This window comes from Schistocerca nitens, chromosome 4 (assembly GCF_023898315.1).
Source record: "Schistocerca nitens isolate TAMUIC-IGC-003100 chromosome 4, iqSchNite1.1, whole genome shotgun sequence".
Lineage (NCBI taxonomy): Eukaryota > Metazoa > Arthropoda > Insecta > Orthoptera > Acrididae > Schistocerca > Schistocerca nitens.
Window position 1 is genome coordinate 701,314,477 of NC_064617.1, and position 19,305 is coordinate 701,333,781.

The 19,305-nt window shown below is 42.6% G+C and overlaps 1 protein-coding gene across 1 annotated transcript in view; it reads left to right on the forward strand.

Annotated features, from left to right (window-relative positions):
* The window catches only part of LOC126252069 (lysyl oxidase homolog 3), a 131,543-nt gene that overhangs the window by 71,885 nt on the left and 40,353 nt on the right, over positions 1-19,305 (forward strand). The window contains exon 4 of the mRNA XM_049952915.1: positions 6,936-7,023. Within this exon, the coding sequence (XP_049808872.1) occupies positions 6,936-7,023 (88 nt within the window). The remainder of the gene's footprint in view (positions 1-6,935; positions 7,024-19,305) is intronic.

Genomic DNA, 19,305 nt, shown 5'->3' on the forward strand with positions numbered 1-19,305 from the left:
AAGAAAAAAGACCAACAAAGGAACTTCGATAGTATGTTGAAAATTGTTCCAGAAACAAGATGTAGGCTAAAGGTATAATTAATACCCACATGACAAAATGATGAAGCATTTCAAAGTAGGGGACTCTTGTTGGGGGGGGGGGGGAGTATGGAGAAGACTTCACGGTCCCCGTGGTCGTTACTGAAGCTGTGAAGTCCTTAACACAACCCCGAAATAGCATTACCTACAGGGATACAATGCTACGGACTGAAGAACAGCTACAACGATTGCATCAACAAAGTACTGTTTACAAATGTAATGACATTATGTGTGAGAGTAGCAGCTAACGTCCTTCGTTTCCTGGTCCGCCGCAAAGACGCAGACGCACCTCGCAGCCACAGCCACAGTCTCCTGATCGTCCCGGCTTATTTCTGTGTATTAAAGAACTCTGTCGGTACAAAAAGTGGTTAAGTGCCAGAATTCAAATCCAAATGTCTCATATTCGATCTCCAGTCAATCCCAGAAGTTTTATCTGTCATTTATCAGTCTTTTTTTTTCTTTTTTTCGCCTCTGACAATGTCTGTTGATGTGAAAAAGGCCGAGTTACACCGTGATTCGGAATCCACATTATATCACTATATCTGGCTGGTTAAAACAATACAAAAAGTGTGAGGAAGGCAACGACACACTTCCTCCAACAAGACCATGACTAATAAAGCTTTGTGGTGTTCAAAACAACATTGGGGTTGGTGACTGCTTTATTTAGCGAGACGATGTACACGATTTTTCCGTCTAATCTTACCTTAAAGTGATGATGCTACGGTAGGAATGGAATTTGGTCGTTGAAATAAAACAATACTAAAGCAGGGTCAGAAAACCAAGTCCAGAGCTATCGAGAAACTAACTTCTCGAAGGAAGGACCCTTGTCCTAAGAGACAATAATAATTCCTCGTACATGGAACTGCGATATCACAGTGTCCTCGCGTGACGAAGTGTCGTGTAAGACGGTCATCCGCCCAGGTAAGAGCCCCGGCAATGAGCACGGTAGTCGTAGAATCCACCGGCACGTACAATACCGTTGTCAGTCAGCAGTTGAAACCCTGACGTCGTTCGAGATAATCTCATTCCGATCAATGTGTCCTCCACGGCAACTTTGCTAACAGAGATCTCAGAATTTGAACGAAAGAAAGAAAAGAAAAAACATGGGACACACTAAACCGTAGGCCTTTATCACTCACGTTCAGGCTGTTGTAAAATTTTGTAACATCAATGCTCGCACAGTATCACATGTCTGGTGACCGAAAATCTTCTCTACAGTAATCAACATGACTTCCGAAAACATCGGTCGTGTGAAACCCCTCTTACTCAGTTCGTCCACAAGACGCAGAAAGCAGTAGATACAGGCGCCCATGTTAGATACTATGTTCCTTGACTTTCGAGAGGCATTCGATACAGGTACCGAGCGAGGTGGCGCAGTGGTTAGACACTGGACTCGCATTCGGGAGGACGACGGTTCAATCCCGCGTCCGATCATCCTGATTTAGGTTTTTCGTGATTTCCCTAAATCGCTCCAGGCAAATGCCGGGATGGTTCCTTTGAAAGGGCACGGCCGACTTCCTTCCCCATCCTTCCCTAATCCGATGAGACCGATGACCTCGCTGTCTGGTCTCCTTCCCCAAAACAACCCAACCCAACCCAACGATACAGGTCCACACTGCCACGTAATGAACAAAATATGAGCTTATGGAACATCACAGATTGTGTGACTGGATTGAAGAGTTTCTAGCAAACAGAACACAGCATCTCATTATCAACGGAGAGATGTCCTCAGGAGGAACTTAATTCGGAAATGCCCCAGGGAGTGTTATTGAGTCATTACGCTTCACAATATATATATATATATATATATATATATATATATATATATATATATATATATATATATATATATATATATATATATATAACCTAGTAGATAACGTCGGAAGTTCCATGAGGCTATTCGCGGGTGATGCTGTTGTACACAGAGAAGTTGAGACGCTAGAGACGTGTAGTGAAATGCAGGAAGAGCTGCAGACGATCGACAGATGGTGCAAGGAGCGCCAATTAACCTTCGACGTGAACAGATGTAAAGTACTGCGAATACATAAATTGAAGGATCCTTTATTTTATGATTACATAACTGCGCAACAATCTCTGCATCAGTTACTTCCACAAGGTATGTAGGAGTATGTGTAAGGAGTGTCTGAAGTGGCACTACAACATAAAATTTATCGCAAGTAATGCAGATACCAGACTGAGGTACACTGGAAATGTAGTACAATAACAAAGGAAGTAGCATACAAAACACTCGTTCGACCCCTGATACTCCAATATTGCTCGCCAGTAGGGGATCCGTACCGGACAGGAGTGATAGAGGAAATAGAGAAGATTCAAAGAAGGGACCACGTTTCGTTAAAGGTTCATTTAGTAGGCGCGAAAGCGTGACGGAGGCGCTCCGCCAACTCAATGGCAGACGCTGCAATAGAGGCATTTTGCACCACGTTATGATGTACTGTTGAAGTTTCGAGAGCGTACATCCCTAGAAGAGTCAACCAGTGTATTTTTTCCTCCTACGTATCTCTATCGAAAAGTCCATTAAGATAAAATTAGGGAGTCGAGTCCACATGTAGGCTTACCAGCTGTCATTCTTCCAAGAGCCATACGCTACTCGAACAGAAAAAGGTGGAAATGACACCCGGTACACAAAATGCCCTCCGCCACAAACCGTAAGGTGGCATGCGGAGTACAGACCTTTCGTCTGGCGTAGTGCAGCAACTCTATCTGGCATGAGCTCAACAAGTCTTTGGAAGTCCCCTGCAGAAATAATGAGCCATGTTGCCTTTATAGCCGTCCATAACAGCGAAAGTGTTATCGGTCCAGGATTTTGTGCACGAAATGACCTCTCGATTATGTCCCATAAATGTTCGATGGAATCCTTGTCGGGCGATCTGGGTGTCCATAACATTCACTCGAATGTCCAGAACGTTCTTCAAACCAACTGCGAAAGATAGTGGCACAGTGACATTGCACATTGTCATATATAAACATTCCATCGTTGTTTTGGAACAAAAAGTCCATTAATGGCTGCAAATGTTCTCCAAGTAGGCAAACATACCCATTTCCAGTCAATTATCGGTTCAGTTGGACCAAAGGACCCAGTCCATTCCATATAAACGTAGCCCACACAATTATGGATCCACCACCAATTTGCATAATACCTTGTTGACAACCTGTACCCATGGCTTCTTAGGGTCTGCGCTACACTCGAACCCTACCATCACCTCTTACCAACTGAAATCTGGACTCATGTGACAAGGTCACGGTTTTCCAACCAATGTGGTCACGAGCACAGCTGTTAGCAAAGGTACTCGTGTCGGTCGTCTGCTGCCATAGCTCATTAACGAGAAATTTTGCCGCACTGCCCTAGCAGACACGTTCGTCGTAAGTTCTACATTTATTCTGCAGTTATTTCACGCAGTGTTGCTTGTCTCTTATCACTGAAATATCTTCGTAAACGTTGCTGCTCTCGGTCGTTGAGTGAAGCACGTCGGACACTGCGATGTCCGTGGTGTGAGGTTTTTGTAACGCCCTTCATAGCGACAACACTTCGCTGTAGAAACGGCCTACGAAGTCACCGCCACACTTTTAATAGCGGGCCGACCGGTCCGCTGGAACAGTGAACAGAAAGATGAAAACCCAAACACTCGGATTAAATGAAAGTCGGTACTTATCTTTATTAACGACGATACAGAACACAGTGGTGAACATGGTCTACAGAAATCTGTCTAGTTCGAGTCGGAGCGGCTTGGTCAGCGTCGGCTGACGACAAACAACAACTCTGCTGCGATGAACACACAACTGACTAGCAGGTACACAATTCGGTGGCGAGTATACAACTGAGCGGCGAATCCAGAACTGTCCTAGCGCTCGCGACTCCAGCGCTTAAGAAGCCAGAAGCCAGCGGTGGCGCGCGCAGACTTGCGGCGATTTCCTGTCTCGCTGGCGCTGCTTATGCGGACGGCGTCCGGACTTTGATGCTGCCAACCTTTTGGCAGCGGTCTCAGGTGGCATTACTGGCTAGGATATAACAGAGGTAATGCCTGAAATTTGATATCCTTGGCACACTCTTGACACTGCAGATCTAGGAATACTGAATTCTCTATTTCCGAAATGGAATATCCCATGCATCTATCTCCAGTTACCAAAGTCTGTTAACTCCCGTCGTACGGCCAGAATCTCTTCGGAATCCTTTTCACATGGATCACCTGAGTACAAATGAAAGCTCCGCCAATGCACCGCCCTTAAATATCTTGTGTACGCGATACTCCCGCTATCCCATGACTTTTCTCACCTCAATGCATAAGCGGAGCAGAGGCGAATGGAGGTCATTGCCCTACAGTTGCTGCTGCACTTCTGTTTAGTATGTTCAACGATGTTTTCAGAACCATACACTATCGGTCCAAATGGTTCAAAAGGGCTCTGAGCACTATGGGACTCAACTTCTGAGGTCATCAGTCCCCTAGAACTTAGAACTACTTAAACCTAACCAACCTAAGGACATCACACACATCCATGCCCGAGTCAGGATGCGAACCTGCGACCGTAGAGGTCGCGCGGTTCCAGACTGTAGCGCCTAGAACCGCTCGGCCACTCCGGCCAGCTACGCTATCGGTTAGCTTGGAAACATGAAGAGATAGTGGCCATACCGATCACTGGCAAAGACCTGCGACAAGCACAAAATTACAGGCTTAAACCTTGTTAGCAGGCCTATCGAAAGTCTTCGAGACGGTGTATCTCAAGAGAAGACGGCGTCACGCCACTATGGAGGCGATAGTATCCGAGCAGCCTTTCGGGTTTTAGAAGGGCCATTCAACAGAGCAGCATTCAGATTTTAGAAGGGTAATTCGACCAAGGATCAGCTCCTGCTATTAGTGAGGGAGGGTTTTGATTCTCCAGACAGCCCCGGGTACATCTGGGTGGTGCTCCTCAACGTTTCCGGGGCGTTACCGCCTCTTGTTCACCCTACTTGAGCATGGGAGCCGATGTCACGTGTCCGCATCATCCGCTCCCATCTCGACGATAGGACATCACTTGCATGAGATGAAGCTGGAATGTCTACAGTTTGTCATATCTGTGCTGGGCTCAGTCCTTGGATCGATCCTGTGCAAACTCGACACTCCTGACGCATGTAAGACAGTCCAAGAATTTGTGTAGAGAAATTGCAGATTGGGGACTTAGTGTGGAATAGGTAGGGAAGGTTATAACTGCTAATCTGGGTAGATCTCAGGAGTGATTTCATGGTCTAGGACGGGAAGATGGTTTACATGATCCTAGGAGTGTGTGGAGATTTAAGGAATGTGGGACGAGATGGCAGAGGCACTGCAGCAGGCGCGGGTTCTTTTGGATGGGAAATATAATACGGTATTTTGATTCGATTTTGCGAGTGACAGGAATAGCGAAGGTACTCCAAGTCTTTCAGTAGCAGTGGGAACTTTAGAAGCTGGAATAGCATACAACAAAGGAAAAGTAAACAGATAAGGAAAGTGAGGCGGAGTTCAAGGTCCTTAAGGGTTTTGAGGGCATGCTAAAACTTTTAGTCTATTGTGGGCTTTCGTAAGGATAGTTAGTAGGTGGGTCGGAGTCTTACACTGAGTGCTAGTCTAAAGTGTTTTAGCGGTTAGATTACGTGAATTTGAGGGCTTTGGGTTGTGAGAATGAGTTTTTGAGGACAGCAAACTCGTGTGGTTTGTTTTATAATTAATGCCAGGTAGAGGGTGGTATGGTCAGCAAGGAAAATGATATCGTCAGCATATCCAAACAGTTACACAGAAAATAATGGTTAAGGAACGTCGGTTATGTCTAGAAGATAAAGGAGAGATGACAGGATGGATCCTTGGGGCATGCCTGCAGTTAGATGGAAAATGTGGGCGTAAGTGTTGTTTATTGTTACATTCTATTGACAGTTAGATGAAAAAGATGCAATTAGGTGCGTTTGACAGTTGAGTTGGAACTAGACACCTCAATAACGTACACTGTTGTAGGTTCTTTCTTTGTCTAGGGATAGGAAGAAGGAAGGTCGGCGTTGGTTGTGATTTGGTTTGGGAGGTGGAACAGGTGTAGGATGGATTCAAGGACCAAGACTGTAGTAAGGCTGATAGATCAGTAGGAAGATGTTCCACTAGGAGACTAGTTTGGTTTTAGGAAAAGAAGAAATTTTGAGGTCTTCCACAGCTCGTGATAGAAACTAATAAAGAGGACGGTGAAGGCGGTGTTATGTGGGCTATCAAAGGTTTCTGGGACGGAGAAAGTACTTTCCTTAAGGTGGTGGTATGTGATGAAGCCGTGACCAGGCGCTGTGTCGTGTTTCTTTGCAACAGAGGCTTGTACGATGTGCTGTGATCGTTGTGTTTCATTCTGTTCATAATGTGGAGAGTGATTGGAAAGTTGGAGCAAGGGGAACAGCAGCTGTATCAATGTCCTCGAGGATGTATGGGTCACGGTGAGATCAAAACTGGATTTGTAAGAAATAGTAAATGTGTCTTAAATACCAGTTAGTTGTGGTAGCCAAGCTGGCACACAACCAATGGACTTGACTACGTGACATGGTGCTGTGCGAAGTCGAAGTTCTCTATGCTGGAGCCTCCTATAGTCTGTTTACTCTTACTAATTGTACGACCGTCCGGCGTCATCTCGAGTTTTGGGCGAGGATACAACATTGCATTTTCTTGCTGAAGCTGCCGCTCGTTCTTTTGCTTATTTAATATTAGTTTATGGGAAACTTGACACGTTCTGTTACAAAACTTGGGTGACCGTTTTGTGACCTTCAACACTTACTCTGGCTTTTGCATCCATAAGCAATTGTTGTAGTAGTGCTGCCCTCCAGAGATGGTAAATACATGAACTTTCTGTTGCAGGACGCTACGAAGCACAAGATGAAGGTGAGGCTGGTTGGCGGACGAGTTCCTACGGAAGGTCGCGTCGAGGTCAAGTTCGGGGATTCTGGTGAGTCCAGAGGCCGTTTCGGCCACCCATGGCTCCTCAAGTTTCATTGTTGTTCATATGGAGAGCACTGTCACCTGTAATCACTATACTTAATACAAATTTAGAAATATTATTCTGATCAATCTGGAAACAAAAGTAGTCGCAGTGTATCTTACAAAGAGTTACTGTTCAACTGTCGCGGATCGTGCTTCCAACCTGTCATTCCAAGCCACAGTTTTCGTAATTTATTGCTGATCCAGGTCACATTCTGTATCCATCAAATCAGTCTGCTCAGTCAATAATGCCTTACTACCAGGTTCTTTATGATCCAGGCCCATGTCCAACTACGCAAACCGCTTGTCGGTGCCCGTCAGAGCGTATTTCGTATCAGGTTTCATCTGTTTCTTTTCTGTTCCCTTGTGGATGTTTGAAATATCTAAATGAACCGCAAGAAAGGTGTAGTTACCTGATGAAAAGTTCTTAGAAAAATTCAAAAACCGCTATGTGTAAGCAATCTAGAAATATGCTACGATCCCTAAATCTCCCTCTCTACAAGAATAATTAAGGTGAGACTATCTCTAAAACTTTCCTGAATAGGACATATGTGCATATGAAGTTTTCTGCTTCAAATGAGCGTTCCTGTCATACTCTTGAATGTTGAACATTTCTCCTGGGACACCCTGTATTGAGATTTAAATAGATCAAAAGAAATTTGCGAAACACGTCTGCTAGTTGATAACACTGACGCCACAAGCGGTGATTCGTGTGGGTACCTGATCGGCTGTTCACTTGATTGCGTCATTTTCTTCCACCCAAGAGAGACTACAGTGTGTATTATGGTTTCCCTTAACGAAATGGTCAACTTTGATCCACGTTCCTCTCCGACTTGTAATGGTCCGCCTGGTCGTAGATATTGCTAATTGCTGTAATCGCACTATTTCACTCCAATTTACGGAGCTTGTTAGCACTTGATGTTAGGTTGGCGCCATTAAAATGTATTGTATTGTAGTAATCGCTGCTGCTTGCTGGATCGCTGCTTTGTCTCGATGCTGATGCTGGCTCTAAATTTGGTTGTCTAGGGTAAACACATGAGGTCCCGTGTTTTTCATGTGCTTTTGATGATAAAGAACGAGCGAAACCAACACATATGTAAACATCAAACATTTATTACTTTGGTGGCCATATTAATTCCACTGTCCACCAAAGACCATAACACAACACAAAGTAGTACTTCCTTTACATGTTCTTTGCATTGTTTTTCCATCCCAAACAATAACACAGAAACACACTTCACCAAAGTGACATTCCGACTGCCTCGACTGCCTCCGACTGCCTGTATTTATAACATTGTCAAAGAACTACTAAAAAGAGATATAGTTTATAAGTCACATGTACATCTGTTATCATAATTTGTGCAGAAAAGTTATTAATTTGCATCGAGTGACATAATTTAACATGTTATTAAAATGACAGACAGATTTGTTGACTTGACAGAATAATTCTTTGTTACAAAAAGGCCGTTTTTTAGAAGTTTGTCAACTGACTTCTCTAATTTGCATAAATAAGTAAGTAACATGAATTATTAAGAATTTCATTGGTTTTTGTCTTAAATAGAATTGATTACGTGAATACTGAGTGAAAACGCTCCTAGTGAACAAATAGGTTTCACTGGGTGATTTTTATTTAAGGAGATCCAGAATACCTTAGTTGGCCACTATTTTTCGTACTTCATATTATTTATTTAAGATAAACTTAGTGTTTTTCATGATGACATTTGCTGTATCAGTGATCAAGTGATATAAACTTTTGTGTGGGTCAGTTATTCAGTATAATTTAATGGGTTGACTGTTTATGGAGACATGTTGTGCAATCATTGTTAACATACACAATAACTTTTCTATAATCATAAATACTCATTAAACTGGTTGAATTTGGAGGGTATCGCATACTTCGGGAAAGTAAAGCCTTTAATATGTTCCGTTACAGACTGAAAATGGTAGATATTCCCCCGCTCTCACCAGTATTCTGTGAAAACACAGCGATTTCGGTAAACAAGTGCAAAAACAAATACAGATATCCACGATTATTGATGTAGCATGCAAACGTTCACGTTTCTGCTGTCAGAAATTAAATGCATCATGCCTTTCCGCGCGTTTTATCACATATATTGAAACAGTTTGTTGAGTTTATGTTGCAACGCTTCGATAACGTGTCTATGATGAACTACTGGGGCGAGATCACACCTCATGTCCGTCGTAAAGTGAACATGTGCGGTAGTATACTACTGCAGAGTTTTGTTGGTTGAAAATCTGTAAATCCGATGGAATATGAACGTGACATCTCGAAGATGAATCTGTAGTGCTGTGTGATGACTATTTGTACCAACGGATTGTCTCCTTTATCGAGTCAACTGACTTGTAAGACTGTATTACATACATTGGAAAATTATACGTATCCACAGTTGCCACTGGGAACCGTTTTTCATCATGGCAGTACCGCTCTACACTGAAGTCAAGAACGTGCGTTGCATTCTTTAAGCCAGCTCTCGTGACAGCTGGAAGGAGAAAATCGGATGTACAAAATGGCCACCATGATCGCTGGATTTGGCCCATCAGATTCATTTCTATGGTGATTTTTTAGTTAAAAAGAAGAAAGCACCCGTATTGTTGACGTCACATATACAGTGCATGATCATTTCGTGTACTATTTTAACACTTTCACATCCACAATAAATATTTACTGTGCTTCCGAAGACACCACAATACAACTTCTTTAATTAAAATTGCTGGCGACCTCAAAAATGTCATAGACGGGAAACGACCATTTTAGTGGTGCTTGATTTCAGCTAAGAGTCTGATGGAGTTGATTCCGAAATTTCGCTATTATGAAAATAATAACTGAATATCTGAGAGAGTGCACTCACGTGGTTGACATCTAACTGTGAAACAGATTTCGACGAGTCGTCGGTGTAATGGTGTAGTCTTCGTGGAACAATATGCTCCCAGAACTTCGTCAGGGTTAATCCATCTGCCGTTGCGTTTGCCCTTGAATTACGTTGTATATCTCATATCTCCTCCCCATGAACCATGGACCTTGCCGTTGGTGGGGAGGCTTGCGTGCCTCAACGATACAGATAGCCGTACCGTAGGTGCAACCACAACGGAGGGGTATCGCTTGAGGCCAGACAAAAGTGTTGCTCCTGAAGAGAGGCAGCAGCCTTTCCAGTAGTTGCAGGGGCAACAGTCTGGATGATTGACTGATCTGGCCTTGCAACACTAATCAAAGCGGCCTTGCTGTGCTGGTACTGCGAAAGGCTGAAAGCAAGGGGAAACTACAGCCGTAATTTTTCCCGAGGGCATGCAGCTTTACTCTTGGGTAAAATATTCCGGAGGTAAAATAGTCCCCCATTCGGATCTCCGGGCGGGAACTACTCAGGAGGACGTCGTTATCAGGAGAAAGAAAACTGGAGTTCTACGGATCGGAGCGTGGAATGTCAGATCCCTTAATCGGCCAGGTAAGTTAGAAAATTTAAAAAGGGAAATGGATTGGTTAAAGTTAGATATAGTGGGAATTAGTGAAGTTCGGTGGAAGGAGGAACAAGACTTTTGGTCAGGTGAATACAGGTTATAAATACAAAATCAAATAGGGGTAATGCAAGAGTAGATTTAATAATGAATAAACAAAATAGGAGTGCGGGTAAGCTACTACAAACAGCATAGTGAACGCATTATTGTGGCCAAGATAGACACGAAGCCCACGCATACACAGTAGTACAAGTTTATATGCCAACTAGCTCTGCAGATGACAAAGAAATTGATGAAATGTATGATGAGATAAAAGAAATTATTCGGGTAGTGAAGGGAGACGAAAATTTAATAGTCATGGGTGACTGGAATTCGATATTAGTAAATGGGAGAGAAGGAAACATAGTAGGTAAATATGGATTGGGGCTAAGAAATGAAAGAGGAAGCCGCCTGGTAGAATTTAGCACAGAGCATAAATTAATCATAGCTAACACTTGGTTCAAGAATCATGAAAGCAGGTTGTATACATGGAAGAATCCTGGAGATACTAGAAGGTATCAGATAGATTATATAATGGTAAGACAGAGATTTAGGAACCAGGTTTTAAATTGTAAGGCATTTCCAGGGGCAGATGTGGACTCTGACCACAATCTATTGGTTATGAACTGCAGATTAAAACTGAAGAAACTGCATAAACGTGGGAATTTATGGAGATGGGACCTGGATAAACTGAAAGAACCAGAGGTTGTAGAGAGTTTCAGGGAGAGCATAAGGGAACAATTGACAGGAATGGGGGAAAGAAATACAATAGAAGAAGAATGGATAGCTGTGAGGGATGAAATAGTGAAGGCAGCAGAGGATCAAGTAGGTAAAAAGACGAGGGCTAGTAGAAATCCTTGGGTAACAGAAGAAATATTGAATTTAATTGATGAAAGGAGAAAATATAAAAATACAGTAAATGAAGCAGGCAAAAAGGAATACAAACGTCTAAAAAATGAGATCGACAGGAAGTGCAAAATGGCTAAGCAGGGATGACTAGAGGACAGATGTAAGGATGTAGAGGCTTATCTCACTAGGGGTAAGATAGATACTGCCTACAGGAAAATTAAAGAGACCTTTGGATAAAAGAGAACCACTTGTATGAATATCAAGAGCTCAGATGGAAACCCAGTTCTAACCAAAGAAGGGAAATCAGAAAGATGGAAGGAGTATACAGAGGGTCTACACAAGGGCGATGTACTTGAGGACAGTATTATGGAAATGGAAGAGGATGTAGATGAAGATGAAATGGGAGATATGATACTGCGTGAAGAGTTTGACAGAGCACTGAAAGACCTGAGTCGAAACAAGGCCCCGGGAGTTGACAACATTCCAATAGAATTACTGACAGCCTTGGGAGAGCCAGTCCTGACAAAACTCTACCACCTGGTGAGCAAGATGTATGAGACATGCGAAATACCCTCAGACTTCAAGAAGAATATAATAATTTCAATCCCAAAGAAAGCAAGTGTTGACAGATGTGAAAATTACCCAACTATCAGTTTAATACGTCACAGCAGAAAAATAATAACGCGAATTCTTTACAGACGAATGGAAAAACTGGTAGAAGCGTAAATCAGTTGGGATTCCGTAGAAATATTGTAACACGTGAAGCAATACTGACCCTAAGACGTATCTTAGGAAACAGATTAAGGAAAGGCAAACCTACGTTTCTAGCATTTGTAGACTTAGATAAAGCTTTTGACAATGATGACTGGAATACTCTCTTTCAAATTCTAAAGGTGTCAGGGGTAAAATACAGGGAATGAAAAGCTATTTACAATTTGTACAGAAACCAGATGGCAGTTATAAGAGTCGAGGGGTATGAAAGGGAAGCAGTGGTTGGGAAGGGAGTGAGACAGAGTTGTAGCCTCTCCCCGATGTTATTCAATCTGTATATTGAGCAAGCAGTAAAGAAAACCAAAGAAAAGTTCGGAGTAGGTATTAAAATCCATGGAGAAGAAATAAAAACTTTGAGGTTCGCCGATAATATTGTAATTCTGTCAGAGATAGCAAAGGACTTGGAAGAGCAGTTGAACGGAATGGACAGTGTCTAGAAAGGAGGATACAAGATGAACATCAACAAAAACAAAACGAGGATAATGGAATGTAGTCGAATTTCATCGGGTGATGCTGAGGGAATTAGATTAGGAAATGAGATACTTAAAGTAGTAAAGGAGTTTTGCTATTTGGGGAGCAAAATAACTGATGATGGTCGAAGTAGAGAGGATATAAAATGTAGACTGGCAATGGCAAGGAAAGCGTTTCTGAAGAAGAGAAATTTGTTAAGATCGAGTATAGATTTAAGGGTCAGGAAGTCATTCCTGAAAGTATTTGTATGGAGTGTTGCCATGTATGGAAGTGAAACATGGACGATAAATAGTTTGGACAAGAAGAGAATAGAAGCTTTCGAAATGTGGTGCTACAGAAGAATGCTGAAGATTAGATGGGTAGATCGCATAACTAATGAGGAGGTATGGAATAGGATTGGGGAGAAGAGGAGTTTGTGGCACAACTTGACTAGAAGAAGGGGTCGGTTGGTAGGATATGTTCTGAGGCATCAAGGGATCACCAATTTAGTATTGGAGAGCAGCGTGGAGGGTAAAAATCGTCGAGGGAGACCAAGAGATGAATACACTAAGCAGATTCAGAAGGATGTAGGTTGCAGTAGGTACTGGGAGATGAAGAAGCTTGCGCAGGATAGGGTAGCATGGAGAGCTGCATCAAACCAGTCTCAGGACTGAAGACCACAACAACAACATCTCATATCTTTTCCCTGTAACATGTACGTTGATGGCGTCCAGTTGATAGTCCCAAGGAAATTGTTTCTCCAGTCTCGCTCATAAATGATGATCTTCGTTCTAAGAAGATGGCAAAAATTGCGTCTGATATTGATCTGTCGGCAGTCATAATCGGGACATTCATATCTCACCAGAAGTTGATCAGCGAACCTTTTTGAAGAACATTTCTTCCCACTCCCCTTAAGAGTAACTTTTTACCTTAACAGAGAGGAGTTAAAAATCTTAGAAAGCTCCTGGATAAGCATCTGAAAACCGCGCGAACTGTCGTATTATGCAAGAAATCATTCTCTTGCATATTTGCATTTCAAAAATGAAGAAGAGTATTTTCGATTTGAATAAGACTAAAATTAGCTCCGTCATTGGTGCTGACGAATCTTTACTAGTGTTACACAATGGCTGGACAAAAACATGTGAACCCCGCGAGATCTGCCCGCTTGCACATAAATGCAGATGCCACCTCCTCCGTTGCGCTGTTGTATTTGACCGCGAACCGCACCAGTGCACGACGTTGCTATGTCAGTCGCAGTTAGAACAGTGTTCTGCGTAGTTTTTGTGAGTGTATTATGCCGGAACTAAGTGATTCGAATGTGGCTAATTGTTGTTGCTCGTGTGGTGGGTGTTTCCATAACCAAGATAGCCGATATATTTGGTGTTTCAAGAGGCGTTGTGTCGAAGATTTATACCGCACACAGGGAAAGCGGACGATACCTTGTGCTGAGTGGTCGTGACCGACGCTCACTGAAGAAAACTGAACAAAATTTATAGGATGACAATTGCAGAACTCACTTCAGAACTGAAAGTCGCACTCGCCAACCATGTCATCACATAAAAAAACAAAGTCAGTGTGTGTGAAAATCACGTTGCATGTCTGCTCGCATCCACTCAAACTGAGCATAAGAACTAACATGAAAAACCGGTCGAATGCTACATACATATCTTATGAAAGCATAAGTGGATAGCCCAAGTCGCCTGGAGTTTCACCTGCTCGGACCATACTGAAATATAGAGGAAATGGACAAAAATATGGAAACACCAAGAGTACAACACATTACCACGGTCAGTACGATGCAGGAAAACTTGCATATTCGACTGTTAGCCCTTGGGCTCGGTTTGCATGGCTGCGAGCAAACACGAAATGTGGTTCTTGGTCGGTTTCTGAGTCACTGGACTCGTCAGTATCACACCTCAGATAAAATTATGATTGTCATTCCATAATAGTAACACAGGATATGACACATACCGCGCAACTCCTAATATTTGTCCTCCTCCCTCATCATTTCACCCATGCATCTGTGAAGCAAACTGCCAAATAACCTGCGTCTATATAAAGGTTGTTGCATTACAGAGAAAAGTAAAGCTTTTCGTTATCATTGGCTTAGTCTCCTTTTCAGTCTTCCTTCTGTCCGACAACGAACAACTGTCTGATTCATTGCCTTAGCTTTCCTCACTTCTGTTCCCATCTAATGTTTTTTTCCCATTTCTACCTCCACTGCTTTTTTTTGTTTTACTATCTCCTATGCAAACTTTCCTGTTATTTTTCGCACTTCCTCGAGCCAGTTAACTTCTCGAGATTCGTTTCTTTCAGTACTGCTATCATGCATTGTCTCATTACTCCCATTTGACAGGAACGTTGTATTGTGAAACATTTACTAAATGTTAACGGGGTTGACATTACAGTAACATTATGTCAATTACTATAAAATAATAATTGTTATTATGTGTAACTCGTTTATAGTGCACAACGTAATACTGACTGTAAAAAGAAATCTCAAGAATGCGTAATTAAGTATAAGACAGCAGGGAAGCCCTAATCTTGTCAAGTAAAATAAATACATAAATAGCTAATAATCTCGACACTCAGGTCCTATATTCTAACATTCTTTTCAGTTCCGTAAGTTTACTCGCAACACTCCAATAGATAACAGCTTGTCAGACCTGTTTTACATTTGTTGATTCACGAAATATAAACGCCATAAAGACATAGCATCAGAGATACGACATCTTGCTTGTCATTATTTTCTTCCTGCCCTCTACACTTAAAGGCTGCGTGTTAATGAAGGCAAATATTGTAGCTGATTGTCAGGGAAACTTGAAAATTTCACTTCTGGGCATAGGAATTTTGTTGTTTCATGTTGTTGCATGTTAAACATCACCGTAACCCAAACGTCAACTTGTCACGAGAAACAGTTTTGTACTCAACGGTTCTCTGTTGTTACCCTGTATGAAACAGCGTGCCATCAGACAATTCTTTGTTTTGGACGGCCTATTTCCAGCTGACATTCATCCAAGGCTAATGAAGGTTCGTGAAATGAATACTGCGAAAGTTATGTGGACCAAACAGATGAAAAATACACGGTGGATAAACCAAGCTGATAATAAGTTCAGAGCAGGAAGTTAGCAAAATTTTCCAGATAACCACAAGTACGAGAAGCAGTGTCGTGGAACTCCGGTCATAAGATGAGAGCCAATCAGCGACGATCGCGCGGAATCTGTCCGGTAAACGAACGTGTTTGATAGTGTCTAGTGCTGCGGTTTTGTCCGAGAACGAGCGCCCGTCATTTCTTCGACAACGTCAGTTTCGTAGCAAGGTTGGAGGCAGGAATTTCGAGAATTTTCTGTAAAAATTGACTTCAGAAAAAAGTATTTAATGTAATTTCTTAGAAATTACATGTTGTAACAAGTGAGGTTGCAGTATAATTTATTTTTTATTGTACGAGGGATTTCGGTCAGAGATCATTTTCAGGTGTAAATTTAGTTAATAGCAGGTGTTGTGGGACGGGGAAGGCGACTGAAAAATTGATACTGGAAAATTATCTCTGGCCAAAACCGGTCGTAAATTAAATTCTAATTATACATCAGTTTCACGTGTTACAGTACGTCGTTTCTAATATTTATCAAAGCTGTGGAACACTATCGACAAAAACTATTTTGGAATATAATTTCTATAGTTTTTGCCATCATTGTCTTAGTTCACACTTATGGATTTACTCTACTTGTAAGAACAGAATGTCATTGGTGCTCTCCGTACATTAGCAAAAATTGAAATATTTGGCATTTAGATTTCAATATCAATAACGTTGCGCCTTATAGTATCAAACGTCGACAATCCTAGAGCAGTGATGTTTCTGCAAAACAGCTTATCATCTGAACAAATTAATTAGGAGTAGTTGATTAATAGTCAGACTTAACCAACCATGGACAGAACCTCGAACTTTATCTAGCATTGATCCTTCAACGGGAACCACCCACTTCCGCTAAATTAATGAATAACTACAATCTTTAGCATAATACATATTACCAGTGTAAGTGGAGTTAATTTAAAATGTGCATACTTCCGAGTGCTCGTCAACAAACTGCTTCGTTTTACGGCTGCGATTTCATAACGGTTTTATTTCCGACCTGCGGATACGTGTAAAATTTTGCTTCATTCGACGCCCCCTACGCTGCCCTAACCTAATTAATAGTTTCTTTGTATCCACGCCGTACGTAAGACGTAGCCTCAATTACAAAACAGAGAAAAATGATCTTTCATATGTACAATGGGAGTTGTTTTGGGAACAAGAAAATTGCAGGATTTGGAACACGAACTATTGAAACATCTACAGCATACATTGCATTTGGCACTTCCTCCTATTCCCCACATCTAATTAAATCAGTGACTAGCAAACTTTTTAAACACGGAAAAGTGATTATAACAGTAGACGGACGGCTTCTCCGAGGAAGAAACACTATACGCATCAAACTGCAAACGAATTTTAACGAAAATTAACTGTCTTTGTTAATTAAAGGCCCTTTTTTTCAAGTGGTAGAGCGAGAACTTTTGATATCGCACTCGTACATTCATAATGTAGAAATATAAAGGTGCGTACAGTATACACTTGCGAGGCGAGTTTCTCGTGAGCCTCTCGTTAGGACGTTGCTCGCGATGGTGACTACGCTAGCGAGCGGTTAGTGGGCTGCTCAGCGTGGCCTGCCTGCTGTTGGCATTCCCAACGCGCCCAGGCGTAGTGGGACGGCACTGTCGAGTGTTCGTACACAGATGAGCCTAAAAACTATGGCCGCTGCCCACTGCGAGATTGAATGCCGCCTGGCAGCGCTGTGGGCGAGTGAAACGGTAAGGAAAGTGTGCAAGGGCAGCAGAGGTGAGTGGGGAATCATTATAGGGACGATATCGGCTGCAAATGGGGAAATTTTATTGACATAAGCAACTTTGACGAAGGGTAAAATGTCATCGCGCGGCACCAGAGAATGAGTATCTCGGAATTGGTGGAGCTGGTCAGCTGTTCGCCTGCTATTGTCGTGAGCTTCTATTGAAAGTGGTCGAAGGACGGTGAAAACATTTTAAAAAAGCAATAGGCCAATAGGCGACAACTTACTAGACCTCTATGTCACGCCACACAACGTGATTCGAGGCTAGCCGACTCTGTAGAGTAGTGCAGGCGGCGATTGTGGCAGACTTGACGCCACAGTATCAGGGGACTTCAGAAATTAAGTTACGCATTATTATGGCAAGCAAAGTAACTTTTATTGAATCCTGCATTACACTTCAAAGTGACACGGAAATAGGACACTATTTTCAGCCTGTCACCAATTCTCTGTGTACAATGTCGATTGTACTACCTGTCGTTCAATTTCCCGACCACAGAAATCTACTCCTCGGTCACAGAGCCAGTCGAGAACCGCTGCGTGAACGTCCTATATTTGGTAAAATCTCAATCCCCCCTTTCACATGTTCTTTCAGTTTGCCGACTGGCTGGACTCTGTCGTCTGCGGCCTTAACCACATGCAGAAGTTTCATGATAACTAGCTCCACAGCCTTCGTGAAATTTTTAAATGAGATCATTCCGCTTTTGGCAGTTCAAACAGCTAGGCACGACACTGCATTTGGTCCCTACACCGCCAGAATTTAACAGTGAATCTACGTGCTGTTTACATGTTTTACCCACAAGAATCGTACTGTCCCATACACATCAACTGTGGCGTACGTCTGCAATTGCCACAAAATTCCATCCACACATTGTGATGCACCTGATATTCTCATCGCAGCAGAATTGTCTGAGGAAACTTGTAACATGTAGCCTCTTCTGACAATGCGCCACTGTTCTGGTGCAATGGTCTTAGTGCGGGATGGCGTGTCTAGCTTACTTAATGAGATACTTACGTACAGTGCTAGTCCAGGCACAAGCGTTGCAAATCACATCATTCAAAGAGCGTAGCTGAACATGAGTCTCCACACATGACGACCCCCACGTATTCCAGTTTTGACCGAACGACATCGTCAATTACGATTGCAGGGGGAGGGGGGTGGGCATATGGTCATGGTTGGACCGTGGGCCAATGGAAACATGTCGCCTGGCCAGATTAACCACGTTTCTTGTCAGGTCAATGGTCGTGTCTGGGTACGTCATCATCCAGGCGAGCAACTGCTCGAAACGTGGACTGCACAACTGATGCAGGCCAGTGTAGGCAGTATCGTGCTATGGGGGACATTCATCTGGGCTTTCGTGGGACCTGTGGTAGTAATCGAAGGCACCATGACAGGTGTAGAGCACCTGAACACTACTGTGAACCACCTACATCCCTTCATGCGTGATTTCTTCCCCAAAAGCAATGATAATTTCCAGCAGACTAACTGTCCACGTCACAAGGCCAGAGTCGTGCTACAATGGTTTGAGGTACATGATAGAGAACTCACGCTGATGTCTTGGGCAACAAATTCGCTTGATCTGAACCTGATGGGGGACATCTGGAAGGTTGCTGATGCCATCTTCGCGCTCTTAATTTACAGGAATTACATGACATGTGTAGACATCTGGTACCACATATATTCAGAAACCTACACAACTTGCCATTAAAATTGCTACACCAAGAAGAAATGCAGATGATTAACGGGTATTCATTGGACAAATACATTAGACTAGAACTGACATGTGATTACA